This window comes from Lasioglossum baleicum, chromosome 6 (assembly GCF_051020765.1).
Source record: "Lasioglossum baleicum chromosome 6, iyLasBale1, whole genome shotgun sequence".
NCBI lineage: Eukaryota > Metazoa > Arthropoda > Insecta > Hymenoptera > Halictidae > Lasioglossum > Lasioglossum baleicum.
Genome location: NC_134934.1, coordinates 13,858,419 through 13,880,691, shown reverse-complemented (window position 1 = coordinate 13,880,691; position 22,273 = coordinate 13,858,419). Strand labels below are relative to the sequence as shown.

The following is a 22,273-nucleotide window of genomic DNA, read 5'->3' as shown; positions in this document are numbered from 1 at the left end:
CGAACTTATGTATGGTAGAGAGCAGTCGCAACAATAATTTTACCCTAAGATTTTACCATTCTACTTTTTCTGGAATTCATTGTTATGAAAATATATTCTCCATCATAATGAAGACGTGGAAATTTAAACTAAAAACTTGGAAAACTAACTAAATGTGGAAATTTCAACGAGAACGATGTATACGTTTCCCATCGTAGAGTGCAGTAGAGTGCACCTGAGTGCACTCTATTTAGTGGTCACATGGTATAAGGTATAAACAGTTTTGAATGGTTTTGAACGTTGGATGGTTGGGACCGTTACAAGTTACAAGTTACAAGCAGTTGTGTGATTTACAAGTGTGTGATTTAAAAATATATTTATTCAATACTGTTATTATTTTATTTTATATAAACGGACTGACAGTAAGTACTCACGCTACTATTTACATAAATAGTTTTATCATTTTATAAATTAATATTTCGACAATGAAAAATTATATGAATCGGTATAATCGTATAATATACCAGGGTTTCGGAGTCGGTAGAAAAAATTCTTAACTCCAACTCCTCCTTTTTTTTACCTCCGACTCCGACTCCGACGCCGACGCCGACTCCGACTCCGACTCCGACTCCGACTTTCCAAATTGAAAAAATATGTACTCAAAATAATTAAGAGTTGTAATAAAACTGAATAAATAGTTGAAATATTGTAATAAATTCTAAGAATATGGAACAGATACCTCTGACAAAACACAACACGACTGTTACTTTCTCACTTTTAGGCAATAGTTAGAAAATACTACTACCATATATAACTTTAACTGTTTCTCCTCTACATAGTGCCGAGGTATATGTATACATATACAATACGTCTATACTGTAGATCGAATATTAGCAATTTATTTACGTATACATAAATCTATTAATTATTTATAAACAAAAAAGTTGGAGTTGGAGTCGATATATTTTTTTCGACTCTGACTCCGACTCCGGGAGTCGATGTATAGCTTTTTCTTACTCCGGCTCCGACTCCAGTGATGAGCAATTACTCCCAAACTCTGACTCCGACTCCACGACTCCGCCTCCGAAGCCCTGTAATATACATTCATTACAATTCTATATGTATAAATGAAGATATTACATACATGGTTCACTAAATATCTAATTCTATATATGCAGGGCTCGAAATAAATCTAGTTATCTTATGTTTTTAAAAAATTTCCCAAAAATTCAACAGAAAGTATATAATTATATCGCATAATTCTTAAATTTATTGAATAAATTGTATGAAAATCATAAGAGTAATAATTATAAGTAGTTTATTTCTACTATAGTTTATTTCTAATAACGTATATTAATGTTTTCAGCACACTGGTTCGGTCTGATGCTACTACCTAAGCAATTTTGCAAATTACCATAAATTTTTCAACATTTCGGTCACTATTTAGACCATTTTCAAGTAGCATCGGATCGAACCAGTGCGCTGAAAACATTAATATACGTTATTAACAAATTTTCGATCGAGATAAAGGAAACAGTTTACTTCTAATGTATACAAATGTGTGCATTGTACTTAAAAGGCTTTAATAAATATGTACAGATGAGTGAAGACACTGTTCGAGTTGCTGTACGTATCCGTCCCTTAATAAAAAGTGAAATTGATAAAGGATGTCAAACATGCTTAACCGTTGTTCCCGGTGAACAACAAATAATTGTACGTAACACAGAGAAAGCGTTTACATTTAATTATGTTTTCCCTGGTGATGTTCATCAAGAAGACTTTTATGAGACAGCTATTAAAGGGATGGTAGAAAACATTTTTAAAGGTGAGGTTGCATGAGACAACTTCCAGGTTTATCTATCCATTGCAATACATAATTATGTAAAATAATTATATGTTATGTTATGTTATAGGATATAATGTAACTATATTAGCTTATGGTCAAACAGGAAGTGGTAAAACTTATTCAATGGGTACGAATTACATTGCAACAGAAGAGACGGGTGTAATACCAAGAGCAGTACATAATATATTTCAAATAATCGAATCAAAAGAGGATTGGAGTTTTAATGTATCGGTATCATTTATGGAATTATACCAAGAACAATTGTATGATCTCTTGGCCGATAAACCGCGTAACCAATCTATCGTTGATATTAGAGACGATGGTAAAAATGTCAAAGTATCTGGGGTGGTTGAAAATGTGGTGACAAATGCACAGGAAGCGTTACAATGCTTAACCCAAGGGTCTCTAGGTCGTGTAACTGGTGCTACGGCTATGAATGCCCAAAGCAGCCGTAGCCATGCAATATTCACAATATGTATTCACCAACAAAAACAGGGTGATCCCAGTACAGCGACAACGGCAAAGTTCCATCTAGTAGATTTAGCCGGTTCCGAGCGTAGTAAAAAAACACAAGCAACCGGTGAAAGGTTCAAAGAAGGTGTTAATATAAATAAAGGTCTTTTGACATTAGGAAATGTTATATCTCAATTGGGAGAAGGAGGTCCTAACACTTACATTGGATATCGGGACAGTAAACTGACAAGACTGCTACAGGATTCTCTTGGAGGTAACTCCATGACGCTCATGATAGCATGTGTGAGCCCAGCTGATTACAATTTGGATGAAACTCTCAGTACATTGAGATACGCGGATAGGGCACGTAAAATAAAGAACAAACCTGTAATCAATCAAGATCCACAACTTTTAGAAATAAATAGACTAAACAAAATAGCACAAGAATTGAAGCTTGCCTTAGTAGATCAAGAAATTCGAGTCTCTTGTCCATTGGAGCATCAAGAGCTGCAAGAGAAAAATCAGTCTTTGCTAAAGAAGTTTAGAGACCTGACCGAAAAATTAAACGAAAATTTAATTGAAATTGTAATTATGCATGAAAAGGCAGAATTAGCCGAACAATGTCGAGCACAAATTCAGGCTGATGTGATGAAGATAATAGAGGAATGTAGAGAAATTTTAAATGAATTCGATAAAAATCCTGAATCATATGCCGAACATCGTGCGAAAGTAGAAGCCTTATATTTAAAAATTATTGGTAAGTAATGCAGCTTTATCCGTCAGTCTTTTTGTAACACTATACAATGAAATATAATTAATAAAAAGTTTGTGTTTCTATTAAATAGATATGGATACAGATCATAAGAAAAAATCAGAAGAGCTTGTAGATTGTGGAATGACATCTGATTCTTGTACATCTAAGAAAGATGATGAGGAAGAAACGGTCATGCTTCAAGCAAATTCTTCACATCGCGATAGCATTAATATAGATGAAAAGCAAGAGGAGCATACTTTACTTCAAGTGAAAAGGAATAACCAAGTACAAGGCATTAATAAAGAGCTTGCCATCAAGGAAGGTCTCATATCTTATCTTCTAAAAAATTCTTCTACATTAATCGATTATTCTAAAGAAATAGAAGAAATGGAGCAGAAAATAAAAACCCTTCAAACAGAAAGAAAAGAACTTATGCAAGAATTACAAAATGTTCAGACAAATAATGCTACTTCGAAGTAAGACAATCAGTCCTTTTAGGATTACTGTGGTATCCGATCACCTTATTAATTTATCTTTAATATTTACAGATTGGCGGAATCCTGCCGCAAAAAAGTTCAGGAATTAGAGAAAGAGACGTCGGAATTACAGCGGAAGATCGTAGAGCGAGATAGAATACTTAAAACGAAAAATAAGCAGGATCAACAAATAAAACAATTGTCGAAAGAAATGACATCATTGAAACAGACTCGAGTGAAATTAATTAGACAAATGAGAAACGAATCCGACAGATTCTCGAAATGGAAGGAATCTAAGGAGAAAGAACTGAACAGATTGAAGGATCAAAATAGGAAACAAGATAATGAAGTAACACGCCTGAAAATGTGGCAAAGTAAACAAGAGAATGTATTCAAAAGAAAAATGGAAGAATCTTTTGCAGTCAATAAAAGATTAAAGGTGTGCATCTAAATAAAAGTTTCGCGTAATACTTCGAATTAATTCGCTTCTTTTCTCAGGATGCTCTCGATCTACAAAAGAAGGCAGCAGCCATGAGAAAAGCAAAACAGAATAATAATCCGGATAAAATTAAAAACTGGCTGGAGCAAGAAATACAAGTATTAATCAGCACCGTGGATGCCGAGTTCTTGCTAGAAAAATTAATGAGTGATAGAGCATCGCTGGCAGCCACGTTGAAGAGATTGCAAGATAGTGATGACCCAAATGAAGAGAAGATAACCGAGTTTTCTGAATTTTTGGGATTACGCAATGCACAGATTACTGACCTTCAGCAAAAAATAGTTGAATCAGATCAAGGTAAGTGCTTCCATGTTAAGCGTTAATTTAAATTCATAATACATAAATAAATTGTGTAGAAAGTAGAAAAAATACAAGATGGCAAACAGTACATACGATGGAGGAAGGAAAAGCTGCGCTTAAAATATTATTCAAACAAACTGCAGAGAATAGACGGAAGCTATATGCAAAAAAGTTCGACTACAATGATCTTCTGGTTTGTCTTTGATGTAGTACAGTCTGTTACTTAGTTGCGGAGATAATTGACAACATATGTTGTCAATATTTACCCAGTCTTCATTTTATAGCCTAAATTGATTATTAATTTTATGCTATCGTAGGAAAAATGTGAAATACTAGAAGCACAAGTGGAGGAGTGTAAAGCAAAAGAGAAAGAAAGACGCATCTCGAGACAACTCACATTAAATAAAACTACAAATCGAAATACAGAAGTAGACGAAGAAAAAAAGAATATGAGATTGAAACAAGAATTAGAACATTATAAAGAAAAGTACCAGCACCTAGAACGAATGGTTAATATAATTCATCAATGTCGTTTATAATATATTAAATGTAGTTTTCAAGAACTTCTTTCTTTTTTATACGACAGGTATTAACGGAAGTAAAGAATAAAAACAAAGTATCGGAACCAAGAAGTAAAATAAAAAGGGAAACGAGAGTTGTCGAATTAATTGATGAAAATTCAATTCCCGAATTCGACGAAACTTTTGGCGATGATGATTATAATGATGATTGCGAAAGAGATCCAGATTGGACGCGGACTCCCCTTTACAAACGAATACAAAAACTTTCGGTATTTAGATCAAATTATCATGCGCAATTAAATATAGCATCCCTTTGCATGTTCACACTGTGTTAGCAATTGTATCAAGTCTGCTGGAACTGCAAATATGTTCTGAATGTCGACAAGATGTTCATAGACAGAGATTTACCATAATAACGTCGAAAGCGAGAATAATAACTTAAATATGACACGTTGTTCAAAATACGAAACGTTTTTTTATCGTCTGTAAGATTTCGTTATCAGTCGTAAAAAGACCGTTTGAATGTTGTTTATTTCCAGAAATAATAGTAACAGCTATGTATTCTAATCAAACAGTAGAACAGCGTATGTGAATGTTTAGAGTTTACTCTAAATGTTTACTCTAGATGTGTAATTTGACATACCAGTAAGGACAATTATCAAAATTATAACAATAACAAATCAATTGGCTCAGTAAGAAACTGTGAAACAAAACCAAGCTTTCAACAGATAAAACTGTATGATTTTTATTATAATCGAGTTGCCGATTTCATGCAGTGTGACTGTAGAAAGGAAATGCTGAAAGTATTTTCCTCGTGTGAAAGATATTATTTTAATAACTGACTTACGTTTAGAATACAACAAAGACTGATTCATCTGAACGATCTACCCTAAAACGATCATCGGACGGAGATCTAAAATGTGGTTGTAAAACGAAGTGTGCATCTCGTATTTGCTCGTGTCGCAAAAATAAAGTGGCGTGTAAAAACTGTGGTTGCGATCCGACAATTTGTCAAAATAGAGATGCGAACGATGTAAGTTTTCTTATTTACTAATTATTTTATATTTGCTCCCTATTACGTAAGAGCGTTTTTCTTTTTTCTAGGTTCGTCAAACATTATTCGATTATACCGGAACAGAGAATGAAGTGGAACCAATAAAAAAACTAAGGTATATTTCAGAAATAGTTTTATTATCGTCTTTCTTTTTATATACTAATAACTGCTTATTTTTAGACTAGAGGAACAAGACCAAGAGTAGTATAGGAAGATTTTAACATAACTTAATGTAGACTAGATATTTTTTTACATAATTTGTGCGTAATTTTTATTATCGCTTTTTTTATATACTAATGATTGCTTATTTTTAAACTGGAGGAACAAGACAAAGAGTAGTATAGGAAGATTTTAACATAATTTAATGTAGACTAGATATTTTTTTACATAATTTGCGTGTAATGTTACTTAAAATATACAACACTACTTACAAGGGAACATAACGATGTCTCACACGCCGATTTTGATGAAACATTGAGGAAAGGTTTCTTGAGAATATTGCGAAATAATGACTGAAATTATTCAACATAATTTTGGCAGTAATTAAATTTATTGTACATTTAATAGAGTAGATCCGTTCCCAAAGTTTCATCAAAATCGGCGCGTGACACTGGTATGTTCCCTTGTTAGAGCACTTCAGTCATTTGTATATACAAATTCAGTTTAATTGTAAAATAAAAATAAATATAGATATTGAATTTTTTAATGGAAATGTTATTAATGTCTTTCAGCATCTTTAATGGTCTCCTTAGGACCCTCTCTCCCTCTCTATATACTTCATCACTAGGTCAAACAACTCAAAACTAGAGTCAAAACTGTCCAGGTCAAGAAGTCTTCGAGCAATCATGCTAGCGACATTATTCATACATTTTCGCTCAATGGCATTCAACTGTGATTCAAATGCTTCCCATATAGCCATGGTTCGCTGGCAGCCGCTCGGTTTCACACACCTTTGGGCCTTCCTCAATGATTTTAGGGATCTTCCTTTGTGTGATGCTGCATCCCGAAGATGCTCCAAATATGCTCTTGACATCTTTCCTTCACATGAATTCTTCGATTTATTAGGAAGAAAGTCTGGCAAGTGGCTCATAGTCTGCAGTTGGTGTTGACTCAGAAATTTCAAAGGACATAAATTTCTAGAAACGCTGATTCAATTTGTCCATATCATTACCGTAACCCGACAGAATTGACAAATTGGCAGAACCAAGGTTTCATGAAGAACAACGAACGAAACTAAACAAACGACAATAACAATATTTAAATCATACCACAGCCCGGTGATGCCAGCAGATGCCAGTGATGCCAGACTGTGCGAGACTCGTGGGACGATGGTGGGAGGTGGGACGTTACCAGACGTTACCCTCACTCTGACCCTCACCCTCACCCTCGCTGACATATACAGGGTGAGTCTCGTAACGTTACGATCTTACGATCTCAAATAACTCGCAACTCGCAAGTTTATTACAGAGACTCTGTTTATTACAAAAACAAATGTTGCATGGTTCCTAGGGGGACATACAGTATCATCAGTCATATATACATCTGATTTTTGTTACTTCGATTTTTTATCAGACATAAATAGAATGCCCAATATTTTTGCTCGAACTCGGATGAAGCACAAAATTCTACGTAAAAAAGTATTGACCTTCGTATATCATAAATCTAATAGTTAACGAGATATTATCGAAATAATTTTCCATATGTTTATACTCGGTAAGCAAAATGCTTGATTTTGGACGGGTATCTAATACGCGCGCATATGCGCCGGCAGAAAGATCGGGAATCTGCCCGGCCCGGCCCCGGCAGAAGCTGCTCGGGCAGGCCTGGCTGACTGGGTACTTATTCAAGTCAGAGATTTCCTCTCTGTTCAAGTTGAAGGATATCAGTTCAACTGCGACTTCTCAACAGACTATAGCATTTTGCCCACATTCGTTATCTGGTAGATGAAGTAATCTTGGAACATGGCATGTTATCCGAAGCCGGGTCTATAAGTTTATATAGTCTAAGGTCTAAGATCTAGATATGATTTTATATTCAATGATCGGTTTGCAGCGCCAATCTTGTGTGCGGTGTTAGGATTAATTAATTAATCTGTTTCTTTCTTACAATTAGACCATATATACTTAGGAAAACGAGGGAAAAGAGAAAAGATCAAGATTTAAATTTTCAATATTTTAGTCAAATAGATAATTATTTGTCCAATTGTACTAGTACAATAGAAAAGATCATTATCAAAAGGTGGTAACCTCTGATATTATATATATATATATATATGTATCAGTGAAGGTCGCACAGTAAGGTAACGAGTAAACACGGTTTTTCGCGCTTGCGCGTCCAGCACAGTTGTGGTCACACTTCACACTGCGCACTCTCTTTTCTTTTCAAATGTCACATGTGGTCACCAGTGCACCCGGTTTTTGCATTTTATCACGAGCGCGATAAACTATGGTCGAACGTTTATAAAATATTTATTCTTCCAATGCTACTTTTAATTGAATTTGAAAAGAATGTAATAAACAATAGTATTTCATTTCAATAGGTTGCACAAGATCTGGCGATTTCTTTTAATGGACAATTTGTAATTACACCTATGACATTTTGAATTAAAACATTGTGATTTAAAACCCTTAGCACTCGAGTGATAATTCTGATGTGCCATTAAAAATTACTGTGTACCATTATTTAAAATATTGTATCCAATCAATTACTAAACGTTTATTGTACGAGGTATTATATCAATTTCATATCCACCAAATTTAAGAAATCATAGAGAATGGAAATATATTCTAGTTCGGAAGAAATGTTTAATTTTCGAGTTGAAATAGCTCCGAGTGCAAAGGGTTAAAGGGTTCGCTTGCTAAATGGTTTGGAACTTAATAAGATCGTATAATATACACATGTACAAGTATAATATTTTCCACGCGGTAATAAAAATCAAGCAAAGTTATATTTAAATTTGGTTTTAACAATAAACAAAAAACGCAAAACAATTTCTAATCGATCGTACCAACGAAAAAAATGACTACAATCGAGTCGGTCCTCGAGAATTCAGTATAAAAATTGTAAAAAAATAATTGAAGCAAAATTTATTTTACGTATAAAATGATAGACTTATCATGTACAAACAATATCGCTAATAATACGTTTCTTCCGTTCTTCATTTTCTGTTTGTCTAACAAACCAAACAATAGAAAAATTTCACGCAACATTAGGAGAATGTGGGACTTACTAACGAGGTTTCACGTGAAGTCATTATGAAATGAATTTAATTTAAACATTATACAGCCGATGACAAAAGTGTAATGCTTTCAATCTTACTGCCTGACTGGTTGTAAACTGTTATTCTTTTACAAGTTATTCTTATAATTATAATAATAGTATAATATTAATATTATATCAGACAGATTCACACAACGTTTCGCAGTATGAAAAGTGATTTTTTTTTCTTTATATACTTTTTCTTGCTTTTTCCTTTTACGTTCTTTTCGTTTCTGCTAATGTGTACGCTCCCCAATGACTAATACATGTAGCGCAAATACTTGGTAATCGTTTCCGTTTAAAAGTGAAAAATGTGTAAAAACATGAACCTTCGATGCGACGACGGTACAGAGCATTATTTTGTTTTGGGGAAGGGAGTTTGCGTATTGTTTTTCACTTGATTTCTCTCGTTTAATATTATTAATTTTGGATTCCGCTGATATACTCCTAATTCCTGTCGGTGGCTCGGAGCTTCTCTTCCACAGCTTCTTCGGAAGCCTCTGAAAGGTCTGTTGCCTGTATGTACTTTTGCACACCGACTAAGGATTTTTTCAGAGCATCAAAAGAACTCGAGTACAACATCTTCTGCTTAACTTTGGCCGTGTCGGGACACCACGACATCAAGAACAACTTTTGTTTCTTAGAGGCCTGAAAAAATCAAACGGTTACCATTTCAATGTTCAAACGAATTACAAAGCAAACGAACGAATAAATAAATATAGCGGAGCCATTACCTCGGATGTACCCTGACACTGGTGAGTGTATTCAAAGTCGAAGAGACCGTAGCGGCATTTTCCGCTGCCACACTTTTGCAAGTCCTCGAGGAAGGCGTCGTAAGCGGCATCCCGAGGCCCGATCACTTCAACGTCGATTTGCTTCTCGTCCTTAATGTAAAAGATTACATATCGATGCTTTTTGTCTTTTTTAATCTCCTCATACGTCGTCTTACAAACGTCGGCCACTGTTACTCCGGATGCCTAAACGGACAAACAAATTGAAAGACATAGGATTAAAAATAAAGTTTGAAAAAAGTTTCAGGTGACACGCGATCGGTTTGTCAGTGAAGACATATCATAGGTACCGAGTCACAATACGTTGCGTAATAACTTGATGAACGGTTTGTTTATAAAATGTTAATCGCACAACGTTGAAATCGATATCCTGACGAGTAGAACTTGTAACTCATCGTCGTGCAGAATCGTGAAACGTGTTATTACCGCGTTAGGACGGGGAAGTATATTTTTATGACAACGCGTTTAATTAGGCTCGATTCGAATGGATCGCCTCTGTACTCGACCAGTAAGCGGACGATCAACAGATAGTTTCTAATTTCTCAGACACGAAATGTATCCGACCAGACAGATATTCTTCAATGCATTTGAATGGAGGTCGGCAAGAAGTGCTCGTTTTGGCCGACTTTCGAGAGCTACGCTCCCCTTTCCGGGCCCTGCCTCTCGTTCCCCGTGACGATCATAGTTCTCGATCCATCACAGGACCGTCACATATAAACTGCGTGTGGCGCATTAGGTCGACACCTCGTATTAACCTCTTGAACTTGCAGCTATTTTAACTGTAAAATTAAACATTTCTTCCGACCTAAAATGTTTCCATTCCCAATCATTTTTTAAATTTTATACAATTGTTATGTACAATACAATTATATAACTATTTTGTACAATATCTAAATGTTTACTAATTGATTAGATACCGACATATTTAACAACGTAAACAATATTTTGAATAAAGGTACAGCAATTTTTAGTGTAATTCCCCACATTACATACCGAGGAGGTACTATCGTCAATGCGTTTTTTTTTGTCAATAGTATCCCTTGTAGGCCTGTTCCAGTACGTCGCAAATATAGAAAATAAATTCGGATGAGCATGGACCAGCGGCCCCCACGACAATTTTTATTGATATCGGGTGCAAAACAATGCTTCTAGGTTGAAAGATAGTCCCCCAAAATTTTAAGTCGCTGACCACTCATTTAAGGGTAAACACCCTAAACTTTATCATTTTTTTCTCGGTTGTTAATCAACATATTAAGTTGAAAAAAGAAACGAAAATACTCGACCTTACCTCCTGCAGTTCATATATTTTTTCGCAATTGTGAGCAAATTAGGAAGGGTAGAAAAAAAATTCAAGAACAATGTTCTGTTACCTATCTAATACATTCGAAAGTTTCAAGACGATCGATTTGGTGGAACATGGTTAAATAATTGAAAAACAAATGAAATTCCACCATTATATATTGTGCAGTGTTCCTTACGACTGTAATTTACATTAAACCTACCACCACTGGTCAAAATGACCGGATTTTTTATTTTACAATTGTTGAAATAATAAAAATGATTTCGTAAGAAATGATTGTATCTGACCCGCATTAATACTGGTGTCGCCTTAATGCGCCACGCGCAGTTGATATGGTGCGGGCCTGAGGTGGCTCGAGAACTAGGATCGTCACGGGGAGCGAGACGCGTGGCTGGGAAAAGGGGGCGTAGCTCTCGAAAATCGGCCGAAACGAGCACTTCTTGCCGACCTCTTGCCGACACTTCTATTCAAATGTATTTAAGCATATCTGCTCGGATACGTTCCTTGTCTGTGCGGATAGTATAAACCGACCTTTACGCGTCGATAAGAGGGATTCCCCTTTTGGTACAGTGCGAGCAAAGATTTGCGGAGGGTGTCAGACATCTTTCTACATTGGGATATATGTGTTGCTGTCGTTAGCTGTGACGAGGAGGGCAGTGCCGGTATCGATGCTATCAGTGTTGGACTAACGTCGGCTAGTCTGGCCGTTTAAGCTTATTTCGCGGGTAAACGTGGGGGACGTACCGAAATAAAGTCTTCCCACGCACGAATCCGATGCTAAAACAGATCCAACGTCCATTTCTAAAGTTATCCGTTGCCCGTGGGCACGTGCCACCGCGGTACAGAGAGGCCCATTCGATTATGTGTTTCTGCCACTCTGTGGAAATTCGTGAAATACGACCATGACACGACGCACTCGCTGCGAAGATTCTAGGGGAAAGAGAGGGAGAGACGAGACGCGTGTGCGTATATGTATGCGAACCAGTTAGAAAGAGGGGAGAAAGAGGGAGGGGTTGATGAGGAGGGGAAGAAACGCCACAGATGCGCGACACGCACAGAGTGAAAAGTTCGAAGTGGGATAGCTATTTTTGAACGGCTTTCGTCTAGGATCAACACGCTTTCGAATCGAAAAAGTCGATCAGATCTGTAAGAAAATATGGCTCACGGTATTGACAAACATGGAGAACGAACAAGGATCCGTTGCTGTAAACAAGGAATTGCAAAACCGCTAAAATTAGTCGTCGGGAACGTAATTCGATATTTAAAGGAAGAGCGGAATCTTTTGCCAGCCTAAACGCATCCGAACAACAGCTTATTTATTGGGGAGAACGTTCGAGAGATTCTTTCAGTTAAAATTTAGTATTCCATATTTTTCAAAAAGCAAGTTGTCGCTTTAATTAAGTTGCTCTTATTCGTCAGGGAAACGGTACAAACCTATTTTCAGAAGCTGCTGCTTCCAGGAAATGTTAACCAATTAAAATGATACCGTTCAGCAAAATAAAGTGTTCGTACGATTGGCAATTCATTAACTACTTCCTGCTTTTTCTCAGTTTTCGTAAGATCGACGTACGAATCCGCAGTCGTATTTAGCTGGGTGTATATTTCTACGTATGGTTAGAGTTTCGTCGGTGCGGTATAGTGAACGCGTAAGGGGTCGATCGGGGTGCAAAAGGGTCCGACGAAAAGTGTGACGTGGTTGGAGGATAGCCAGTGGATGGAGGATGCAATTCCTCGGTCGATATTCTGGCACGACGGGGGATGCCGGTTAGGGCCAGACTTGGCTCCCTCTAGGGCGTTGTTGTAAACGTCTCTTGTGTGTGCCACAAGGTCAAACGGAAGATGATTCACCGACAAGGAGCGACATGGTCGGCTGTTTGACTGCCGAGTAAACTGGTCGTTTACATGTACGGTTTCATACTCTATCGCTCCGGTGGTTAATAAAAAGAGAGCAACCGGTGTTTCACCTTTGTCGCACGACGATGAATACCTTTCTGCTCTTGGCTACGTTTATCGAAATCCGCGTGAAATTTATCGATGACTAATCACGAGCGCGTACGTATGTACTACGCGTTTGCTCCGAAAACTTCAGATTAAAAATCGTAGAAATCGCTTGAGTGATAGAGCGAGAAATATTCGAAGAAAAGTATAAATAGCAAATTGTTCGCGACGAACGGAAAAATAGTACACGCTTCTATTGAATAGGATACTGCCAACAAATAAGATTGACCATCACAATGTCGAGGATAATCAGCTTATTCACCACGTTTACGAAGGCGTCAGTGAACTTTGAGAGTCACTGGCCTGCAAGAACCGACCTCCTTACGGGCTCATTGAATTTTTTCCCTCTCTACCAGAACTTCTCTTGTAGTTCACTGTCATCCTCGAGGCTAAACAAGAAGGGGCGGAGGGGGGTTGGTTTTTTAAGGAAACCGAACTCTTCAGTACCAAGGATAGCAGAGCGTCTGTCGGTATATATATATATAACTGGTATAAATATTAAATGCTTATTCGGAGAACGGAGGCTACCGCTCGCGCCAGTTTCACATGGTTAAGTTTCTGTCGCCAATTTGCCGGAAACGGAACGCGACTACATAATTAATTCTTCCGGAACTTCGACTGACGCGTCGCGCCCGTGGAAGGAGTCGCCACGGAATTTCTAATCGTTAAGCGGCCCCCAGACATTTCGACGAAAATTGCAACCACGCCGGGAATTCGATTCTAGACAGATTACTCGACGAAACAGCTTGATATCAACGATCATTGCAACCGACAGATAATCTAAATAAAACACTGATAAACCACTAGGGAAAAAACACTGATTCCACGATGCAATCGATTCGTCTACGTACTAGAGATTCGCGATCGTATTGGCTCTTTGTACGAACCCGCTTCGGCACTTGTGTAATCGTACTTTCGCAATTACGATTGCACGGAAAAAGAGACGCGAACGAGCAAGCAAAACCATGAGTAGTTGAACGATAAACGAAATCGTAAGAGATAAAACTACATCGACGCGGTTGAACGAAGGTAGCAGGTGATCGATAATGGAGTTCGATATTTCAACGTCGTGCATGGTCATCGGATATTCGGATTTGGCATTAACCGATGCGCAACGTTATATAAATTTTTGGCAATTCCGACAGAAATTCGCGAAATATTCGTGGCCCGTGACGAAATCGCAACGATGATAACACCGTTCGTGTACAGTTTTTGCAACGTTGACCACGCGAAATCGATGGGAAAGATATACCTATACCAGGACCAAATAGAAACAGGTTTTCGGAATTGATTCGAAGGCAGTCGAAATTATGCGAAAGCGTTATTTCAAGCTGTGTACGGGACCAATCGCGAAGTTCCGATTACATCGAACAGTATACACTGATCCGAAGCATGTGGCACGATGAATCGTTAGGAATATTACAATTAAACAGGGGCCGGGAGGGTGGGGGCATTGTCGTTCTCACGAAACGAATGATTTTCCCGGATCCTTGCGATGTAACATTGTACGATAGACATAAAAGAAATTCGCCAGGATTCCCATGCGCGTTCGAGATATGTTCAAACAAAACAGAGTGCGAGATCAGAGAGTCTTGATCATTGGTCGTAAAATACTCTTTTCTCGTCATCGAGATCACAGTAGCTCTGCTCCGAGTCTGTTGGTATCGCGAGGCTGGAAATGAATCATCCGTTTCCTGGAAGCGACAAGTATCGCGGCTGGCATGTTCGAATCTCGCGAATCGAAGTATCGAGTTCCCGTCGGTCTGTCTTTGAAACGCGTGAAAATCGCGAGCGCACGGAAAAGATCGGGTCGGATCGATTTGCGAGAAGATTCATAAGTAGAAACGAAGAAATGAAAGAGCGATCGTTCTCGCGGCGTATCGCCGGGACAGAAATGGCGACCGGCGCGTCTGCTTCGGCCATAACCACAAAGTGGCCCCCGTGCGCTGTACCGGTTTTCCCGGTGTCGGGATCGTTGACATTTTTTCGGGAGGCGGATGCATGCACAGTAGAATATTTACCATTTCGTGATGTCGTAGCCGGCGAGGAGAATCACGTAAACAAGCACTTTTAACCTACACTTTCGCGAGAGCCTCGGTTCTGGTGGAACTGGATAGGTGCAGTGTCCAGTCGCGGGGGTCGCGGCTCACGAACGAACGAACGAACAAACGGGAAGGGAGGCTCCTCTCGCGGCCAGCTTTCCGCGAATCCTGTATCCCTACGCCTGCGCGCGCGCACTTCTGATTAACTCGGTCTTGATTGGCCAGCCTGCAACTAACGAATATTCGTGATCCCGTTCGTACGAAGTTTTCGCATGAAAACACGTTGGAAGGCCGTCGTATCGCGTCGGTTCTACTACTTTTTTTCACAACAAACTCGCGAATTCACGTCGTTTAAGGTGATTTAGGTTTTTGAGCCGATAGAATCGTTCCAGTGCGCACGCGTTGTACGACGCGCTCGTGCCGGTCGTTCGTACACTGCTTTTGATTTCAACGAGAATACGGTTCCGTTTCTGCCTCGGTTTAAATAGACTGTTTGTTGACTGGATTCTTTGTTGGTTGATAGCATCGTCCTACCTAATCGCCCAACAATGACAATTTTACAAGAATTAATCATCGATACGAGCCGGTCGCGCTAGCCAATCATCGAGAGGGACGTGGGGAAATTACCTTATATGGGCAGCGGCATGCAAGCCACCGCAACAAACGTCGCGCGTCGTCCCGTGCGCATATAACATAGTTTGCGTGCGCACAAGCAGTTAGTTTGCGAAAAACACCGAGCCGTGACAGCACTATCTCGACTCGGTGATAATCGCTTACGCACTGTCGATAAAAGCGAACACTACACAATCCTGTACCTCACACTTGATGAAAACATGATTTTTATTCCAGTCTTTCTGCATTATCGAATAGACTCCATTTTTAAATGAAAATCAATTCTATTTATGGTCGTATTCGAATACGTGGAAATTAGTTGAATCATGTATCAGTTTCAACTGAATGTACATTCTTCTGAAATTGAAAATAACCAAAAGCCAGATTAAAGTATTCACATGGATATATTTCAGCTTAGATGTAACAAAATATGATTAAATATTATTTCTGTATAGACGCGAAATACAGGATAGTCATACTTCTAAATACTGCGATATAATTATATATGTACCATTGCACATTTTACATTTGCGTTTGACACAGTAAAAGGTTTTTCATTGACGCATGGTAATATATACAATATCAAGTAGGAAAGCAACGACTTACAAAGTATAACGAGCTATTTTAAAGTAATTTATATTATATTTACAACATATCGATATAAAAACTGAGTATTATATTTAGAAGTCTTTGTAAGATTGAATCGATTTGAAAAATAATCTATTGAATTCTTATATTCCATAAGAAAATAAATCGTAAAATTACTCTTATGTAAATGAAAGCATTAACTTTTCTACAATTGTTTAATAGTATACTGCTTAAATACATATATGTACAATTTTGGCAAATTCCTGGATATTGATAAATATACATGCTGTATTTTTACAATACATTCTAATCAGCACTCTACATTAATATATACGTATACCTGTAAATTGTCATACAAAACAAATTTCGATATCTTGAAGAAATAAAATGTTATACCGGCGTTACCTATTATCGGATAAATATTTGTTTCTTTCGGCTACCCTATCACCTAAATAAATACGTCACTGTGATTAAAAAAACGCATCCTTTTTAATGTAAAGTATAAAACTTTATTTATTCAAGATATCAAATTTTCATGATCACGAGTAAAAAGAATTATCTAATGGACAGATGGAATACAGTAAAAGATACTTAATATTCTGTAGATATTAGTAAAAATTACTAGCACAATACAATTCGTATAGTATTTACCTATTTTCATAGAATAGAGTTAACAATAATTATTTGATTAACTAGACGAAAGAAAAGTATACATCTAAAAATATGTTTTTTGTCGTTATTTGTAGAGCAATATATATATATAGCCATTAAATAATTTAAATCCTTCCGAGAATATGTACATATTTAATTTGTGAAACACATGCTGAAGCTTCCATAGCCAGATTATATTGGCAGTAATTTGCAGTGTAATTAACATTTCAGAAACACTGCAGAAGAATAAAAAAATATGATTAAATACGTTCTCGTAATGTTCTGAGATATTAAGTAAAAAATCATTGTATACACAACTAATACTAAATTCGAAATGTTTATGTATCTTTTTATATGGTGGTCGCTTGCTAATATTTATTTTTCCATACAGGACACAAAAAAGAAAACGTCGTATAACGATATATGTAAATTATGATTACTATATCTATAAGCAATATCGATTTTCGTTATTCGAACTATTTGTTTGTCATTATTTTTTGTTTTTTTTTGTATCGAGATATAAATAGCTCTACATTTTAATGTTTTTCATTCTTCTTTCGGTAGGATGAAAAGTATTTATATTTCCGGTGGAAGATAAAAAAAAATTATATTACTGATACAGGGGAACAAATGCAATAACAAAGTTCTTAAATAAGTGAAATTATAATACTTTCTTTAAGTACTCTTTAACAGTGTTCTTTAAGATGTAAAACATACCTTCACGAATAATGAAATAGTATTCTCTCGTACAGAACGCAGCAACTATGGTCACGCGAGTATAATAACTATATATGGTAGGAACCACCTATATCCTTTTCAGAAGAAAAAAAGTCAACATAACAAAGTGTAATGTTACACGAGAACTATACATAAAGTAGTTTCTCAGTTGACTGATACAAGATTTCGTCCTTGGTTTTTACAATTAACCAAGATATCCAAGAACTAATGTGTATAGTCCCATAACTACACAATTAGTTAATTCAGAACTTATCCTTGCAATATCTTTTCGTCCTCTAAGCCTAATAGAACGTTAGATAAGTCCTCGTTTTTTCTTATAATCTTCTAAGTTCAGTGATCGTCGAGGTCCTGTATCTTTAATATTGCTAATAGGCTTCGGCAATACACTAACAGGATTATCTAAAACAGATAACATGATATATGAAAATTCACGCGTTAAGCAGTTCCAAAGGAGAATTCTTAATACTTACTTGGAATTGGTACTTCCAAATCTATTGTGATGTCGAAATCATGGGCATTAAATAAATCTTCGGTACTTTGTTTTTTCTTTGTTTCCTGTCCATTCTCTTTCTCGTTGTTTGCTGACACAGCGTCAGCTTGTTGAAGAGCTGTTTTATCATTCACCGGAGCCGCCGCTCCTACGTCGTCGTCTTCGGGTTTGTAAACCATTCTTGGTTTCGTGCTACGTCTAGTGAATGGATCGTCTACCTTTTTACCTTTATTAGCTTTAATTTCTTCCTATAATAACAGAAATGTACATCAGTTTTACAAGCTGATCAAGCTGAAATATTCCCGTAACGCGTCATAGAACGTATTTCATTACCATAATAGCTTTTTCTGCTTCTTCGACGTTCTTCTTCCGATTGCGATCGTTGATGTATGATATACTCGATATCGTAGCTGTGCGCATTTTATCAAGTTCCGACGCACGTTCTTCGAGTTCGCCTAACTCTTGGTTCAATCGAGTAGCGGTTTCGTCGTCTCCTCTACAATTAGCTGCATCTCTTTCCCGCATAAGTTGCGCCTTTTTCATCGCGTAATTGTACGGATTCTGTTTGAATCTTTCCTTTTCTCGTACTATCTTCTCGATATCTTCTTCTTTAAATTCGTATACTAAAGCTTCCTTAATGTCTTTTAATTTCTGATCAACCTCTTCAAACGTGGGCATGGATATCCCTTGCAAAGCACAAGTCTCTTTCCACTTGAAGAATTCAGACTCTGTGAATTCCTGATTCGACACGAATTCTAATCTAAACACGCGTTCCTGAGCACCGTGTCGCAACTTCAAACCCTTATTTGTCCTAGTACCACCGAGTTGATAGATTTTTCCTGTCTCGCAGACTCCGCTAATTTCAGCCACTCTATAAACGGGTTTCCCGTTGTTATTCCCAATTCCAATTCTAACGAAGCAACCTTGTACCACTCTATCGAAGAAAGGTAAGTGGACAAATCTTTCCATTTTATGGCGCGATAATCTAATCTTGTTGAGATCTTCCTTGGTGCTAACGTATATTGGTTTCTTCGGTTTCGCCTTATTACTAGTAACAGATCTGCAAAGTTAAAAGAGAATAGTGAGTATCATCGAAGTATGGGTAACTCTATTAAGAATAGAATTACGAACTTTTTATCGTTGTCGGAATCAGAGTCTCTGCTGTCGCTCGAAGACGATCTACGATGAGACGATGGCTTAGGAGCTTCTTCATCTTCACCGCTATCCGACGAGCCACTGTCATCCGAATAAATATCGGATGCCTTCAGCTTCGTCTTATTCCCACCTTTGTGATCATCTTCTAACTCTTCCTCTTCAATGTCCTTTGATTGTTGTTGCTGTTGCTCCATCCTCTGTTTCTCCTTCTCCTCTGATAAACGAAGCCAAGATGAAGATGACAATATTTGAAATATTCCCTGCAATCTAAAGTTATTTTACCTCTTTCCTTCTTCTCCTCTCTTCTTGCTTTTAAGAGAGACATCGCATGGAACTTCTTGTCTTGCTTCTCTTCTATTGTTTTCTTACGATCCTTACTCCTCTCTTTAGGATCCGGGGCTCTGTCTACTTTCTTCTCTTCAGCGTTCTTCTCCTTCTTCCTCGATTCCTTCTGCTTTTTCAATTCCTGTTTCTTCGCCATTCGTAGCTTCTTTTCAATTTCGAATCTAGTTTTCATTATTTCTCGTTGTTCGATACGTTTGAAGATCTCCTGTTCGCGTTCCTTCTCCGTCATTTGAGCAAGTCTTGCTTGATCTTCCGCATCCCCCATCAATTTGTCGTCGTAACCATCGTTGAACTCCTCTTGACTGGAATCGGATACACTGGCATCCGAGTCGGAAACCTCACCTGTAAAAATGAATAATCAGCATCGTGGAAATTAATTCCAATGGACAAAATTACCTTCCTCCGGTTCAGAAACTTTCTCAGGCTCCTTCTCGCCAGCACTATCCTCGCTACTAGACTTTGTCATCTTCCGCTTGTTCCTCTTAGTTGGTACTTTCTTTTTCTTATTTTTACCAGTCTTTGCACCCCAGTCATCATCAGAATCCGATGTGTCAGAATCGTGTTTATTGTCCTTCTTGGCAGCTGTTGTATCTTCGTTCGACTGCGAGTCATCTTGACTTTTACCTTTCTTCTTCTTGGCAAGTGATAACAAGTCCTAATCCAGGGAGAAGATATTCGATTAAAACAAATTTAAAACAGAATGATTCGCATTTTAAACACTTTCGTGCGTGTTTTAAAAAACACATTGCTTTCCGAGGGCAATTAAAAGTTTGATAGGTGTAAAAAGCTGAACGCGCGATTCGTTGGCAGTACAACAGGTTATGTCAAGTAAATTTCATTCGTATTTATATCGTTGACAATAACTCGCAATAAGAGCGTAGAACCGATTTAATATACATAACATTGCTATTAATATCAAGCCGCTCGAGTCTCGGCTAGCGAAAAAATGGATTTCAAATGCAGCGCAGCCGATATGCAACACGAGATTTTTATGTAAGGTTATATCATTTACATTTTCTAAGTCCGAGCCACTTTCCGACGCACTGCCACTACTGTCAGAATCTATGAGAGCTTGATTCTTTCTCTTTGGCATCGTCACGCAGGTAGCCGTACGGAGATCGTGAAAATTGCACGTCCTCCCGACAAAGACAAATCTAACGTCATGCAAGATACAATATACAATAAACTAGGAAGACCGCGTAGAACCAGGTAGAACCGAAAACGTTAAATACAATATATTGTATGTATCAACGCCGATCGAGGGTAGCGTTCACGCGTTCACCACGCCACCGACGAGATACTATTCAATACTATTAAAGACTGCCAGCCTTATGGGAGTTCGTGTCCCTCGAATATGTCGGTATTTCTTACGCCCTCTAGGATATATTCTGGCTCCATCCAGAGAAACAGAAGGCCATCGACGGCATTTTGTCGGTAAAGAAGACCACTGAGAAGATTCTCGTCGCGATGCATCGGTGAGAATGCGAATTATCACGGAACCATATCGATTATTATTAAATGTTACATTCACCGCCATATTTCAGACGATGTTTTGGCACTATTTTGGCACTATTTTGGCACTATTTAGAACTTTTAGCGATGTGGTATCACCGACGAGATAGATCACTGTAACTTCCACGTTATCCCCGCGCCCACTCGCGCCCACTTACTGGTCCCGCTGAATAACACAAGGGCTGGCGGCTGGCAGTCTCGTCGGTGGCTAGTGGCTAGTGGCTACTGACTACTGAACTGGCTAGGATCGCTAATTCGCTAGTGTATTTATGAAGTTTACTCACTGTTTTACCGATATTTTACCGATACAGTGACTGAATCGGTAAAACAGTGACTTCCACCGTACTTCGTAGCACCGACGAGATACTGTTAAAGACTGCCAGCCTTACGGGAGTTGGCGGGACTCGAATTTTTCGGTGTTCTCTTACGCCCTCTAGGATATATTCTGACTGGAGTGAGAAACAGGAGGCCAACGACGGCATTTCGTCGGTGCAGAAGACACTGTATTGGTATCGTGTTAGCAACGCGCCCGCGCGCTACACTCACCAGCGTACCTTTACTATATCCGTGTGCGCTGCTTGTGCGAGCCACAATCTATTTTTAGAACTTGCCATGTTGCCATGCTTTACGGCTTACGGAAACGAAACTGAAATTCGACTGTCGAGCCGTCGAGCGTATGAATCGCAATCTGGAGCTAGCCTTCGGGTCCCCGTGCAGCGAGGATTTTTTTTTTATTTTTATTTTTCATTACTTTTTTAATTACATTTTTTAACCTTCCAAAAAATTAAAAATGTTAAAACTATGTTCAAAATATGTATTCATTTTAAATAGAAACGTTTTGTTACTGTCATAATTGCATTAATAAAAATTGGTATATGATCGAGAACAGGTTGATGGTATTTATTTGGACT

The 22,273-nt window shown here is 37.8% G+C and overlaps 3 protein-coding genes across 5 annotated transcripts; 1 reads left to right on the top strand and 2 right to left on the bottom strand.

The window, feature by feature from the left end:
• Positions 1-19: 19 nt before the first annotated feature.
• Positions 20-6,580, top strand: LOC143209692 (chromosome-associated kinesin KIF4-like). 3 transcript variants are annotated; one of them, XM_076425703.1, is made up of 12 exons: positions 20-401; positions 1,579-1,804; positions 1,893-3,035; positions 3,124-3,508; positions 3,581-3,947; positions 4,007-4,304; positions 4,364-4,500; positions 4,625-4,816; positions 4,894-5,097; positions 5,682-5,861; positions 5,933-5,997; positions 6,063-6,580. In XM_076425703.1, exons 1-12 carry the CDS (start codon positions 267-269, stop codon positions 6,085-6,087), a joined length of 3,357 nt encoding a protein of 1,118 aa, XP_076281818.1. In that variant the 5' UTR covers positions 20-266; the 3' UTR covers positions 6,088-6,580. The 3 variants fall into 3 exon arrangements, with proteins under 3 accessions (XP_076281818.1, XP_076281820.1, XP_076281819.1); XM_076425705.1 differs by lacking the exon at positions 20-401 and adding an exon at positions 487-825; XM_076425704.1 differs by lacking the exon at positions 20-401 and adding an exon at positions 874-1,072.
• A 2,883-nt stretch (positions 6,581-9,463) lies between these two features.
• Positions 9,464-15,445, bottom strand: Tsr (Cofilin/actin-depolymerizing factor homolog tsr). Its single transcript, XM_076425726.1, has 3 exons — positions 15,251-15,445; positions 9,875-10,117; positions 9,464-9,788 (listed from the first exon to the last, which is right to left on the bottom strand). The coding sequence occupies exons 1-3, from the start codon at positions 15,251-15,253 to the stop codon at positions 9,588-9,590; spliced, it is 447 nt and encodes a 148-aa protein (XP_076281841.1). The 5' UTR covers positions 15,254-15,445; the 3' UTR covers positions 9,464-9,587.
• Positions 15,446-18,123: 2,678 nt separating this feature from the next.
• Rtf1 (RNA polymerase-associated protein Rtf1) lies at positions 18,124-21,552 on the bottom strand. The gene is made up of 7 exons (XM_076425713.1): positions 20,863-21,552; positions 20,247-20,505; positions 19,788-20,192; positions 19,482-19,719; positions 18,684-19,410; positions 18,331-18,598; positions 18,124-18,259 (listed from the first exon to the last, which is right to left on the bottom strand). The coding sequence occupies exons 1-7, from the start codon at positions 20,941-20,943 to the stop codon at positions 18,153-18,155; spliced, it is 2,085 nt and encodes a 694-aa protein (XP_076281828.1). The 5' UTR covers positions 20,944-21,552; the 3' UTR covers positions 18,124-18,152.
• Positions 21,553-22,273: the final 721 nt, after the last annotated feature.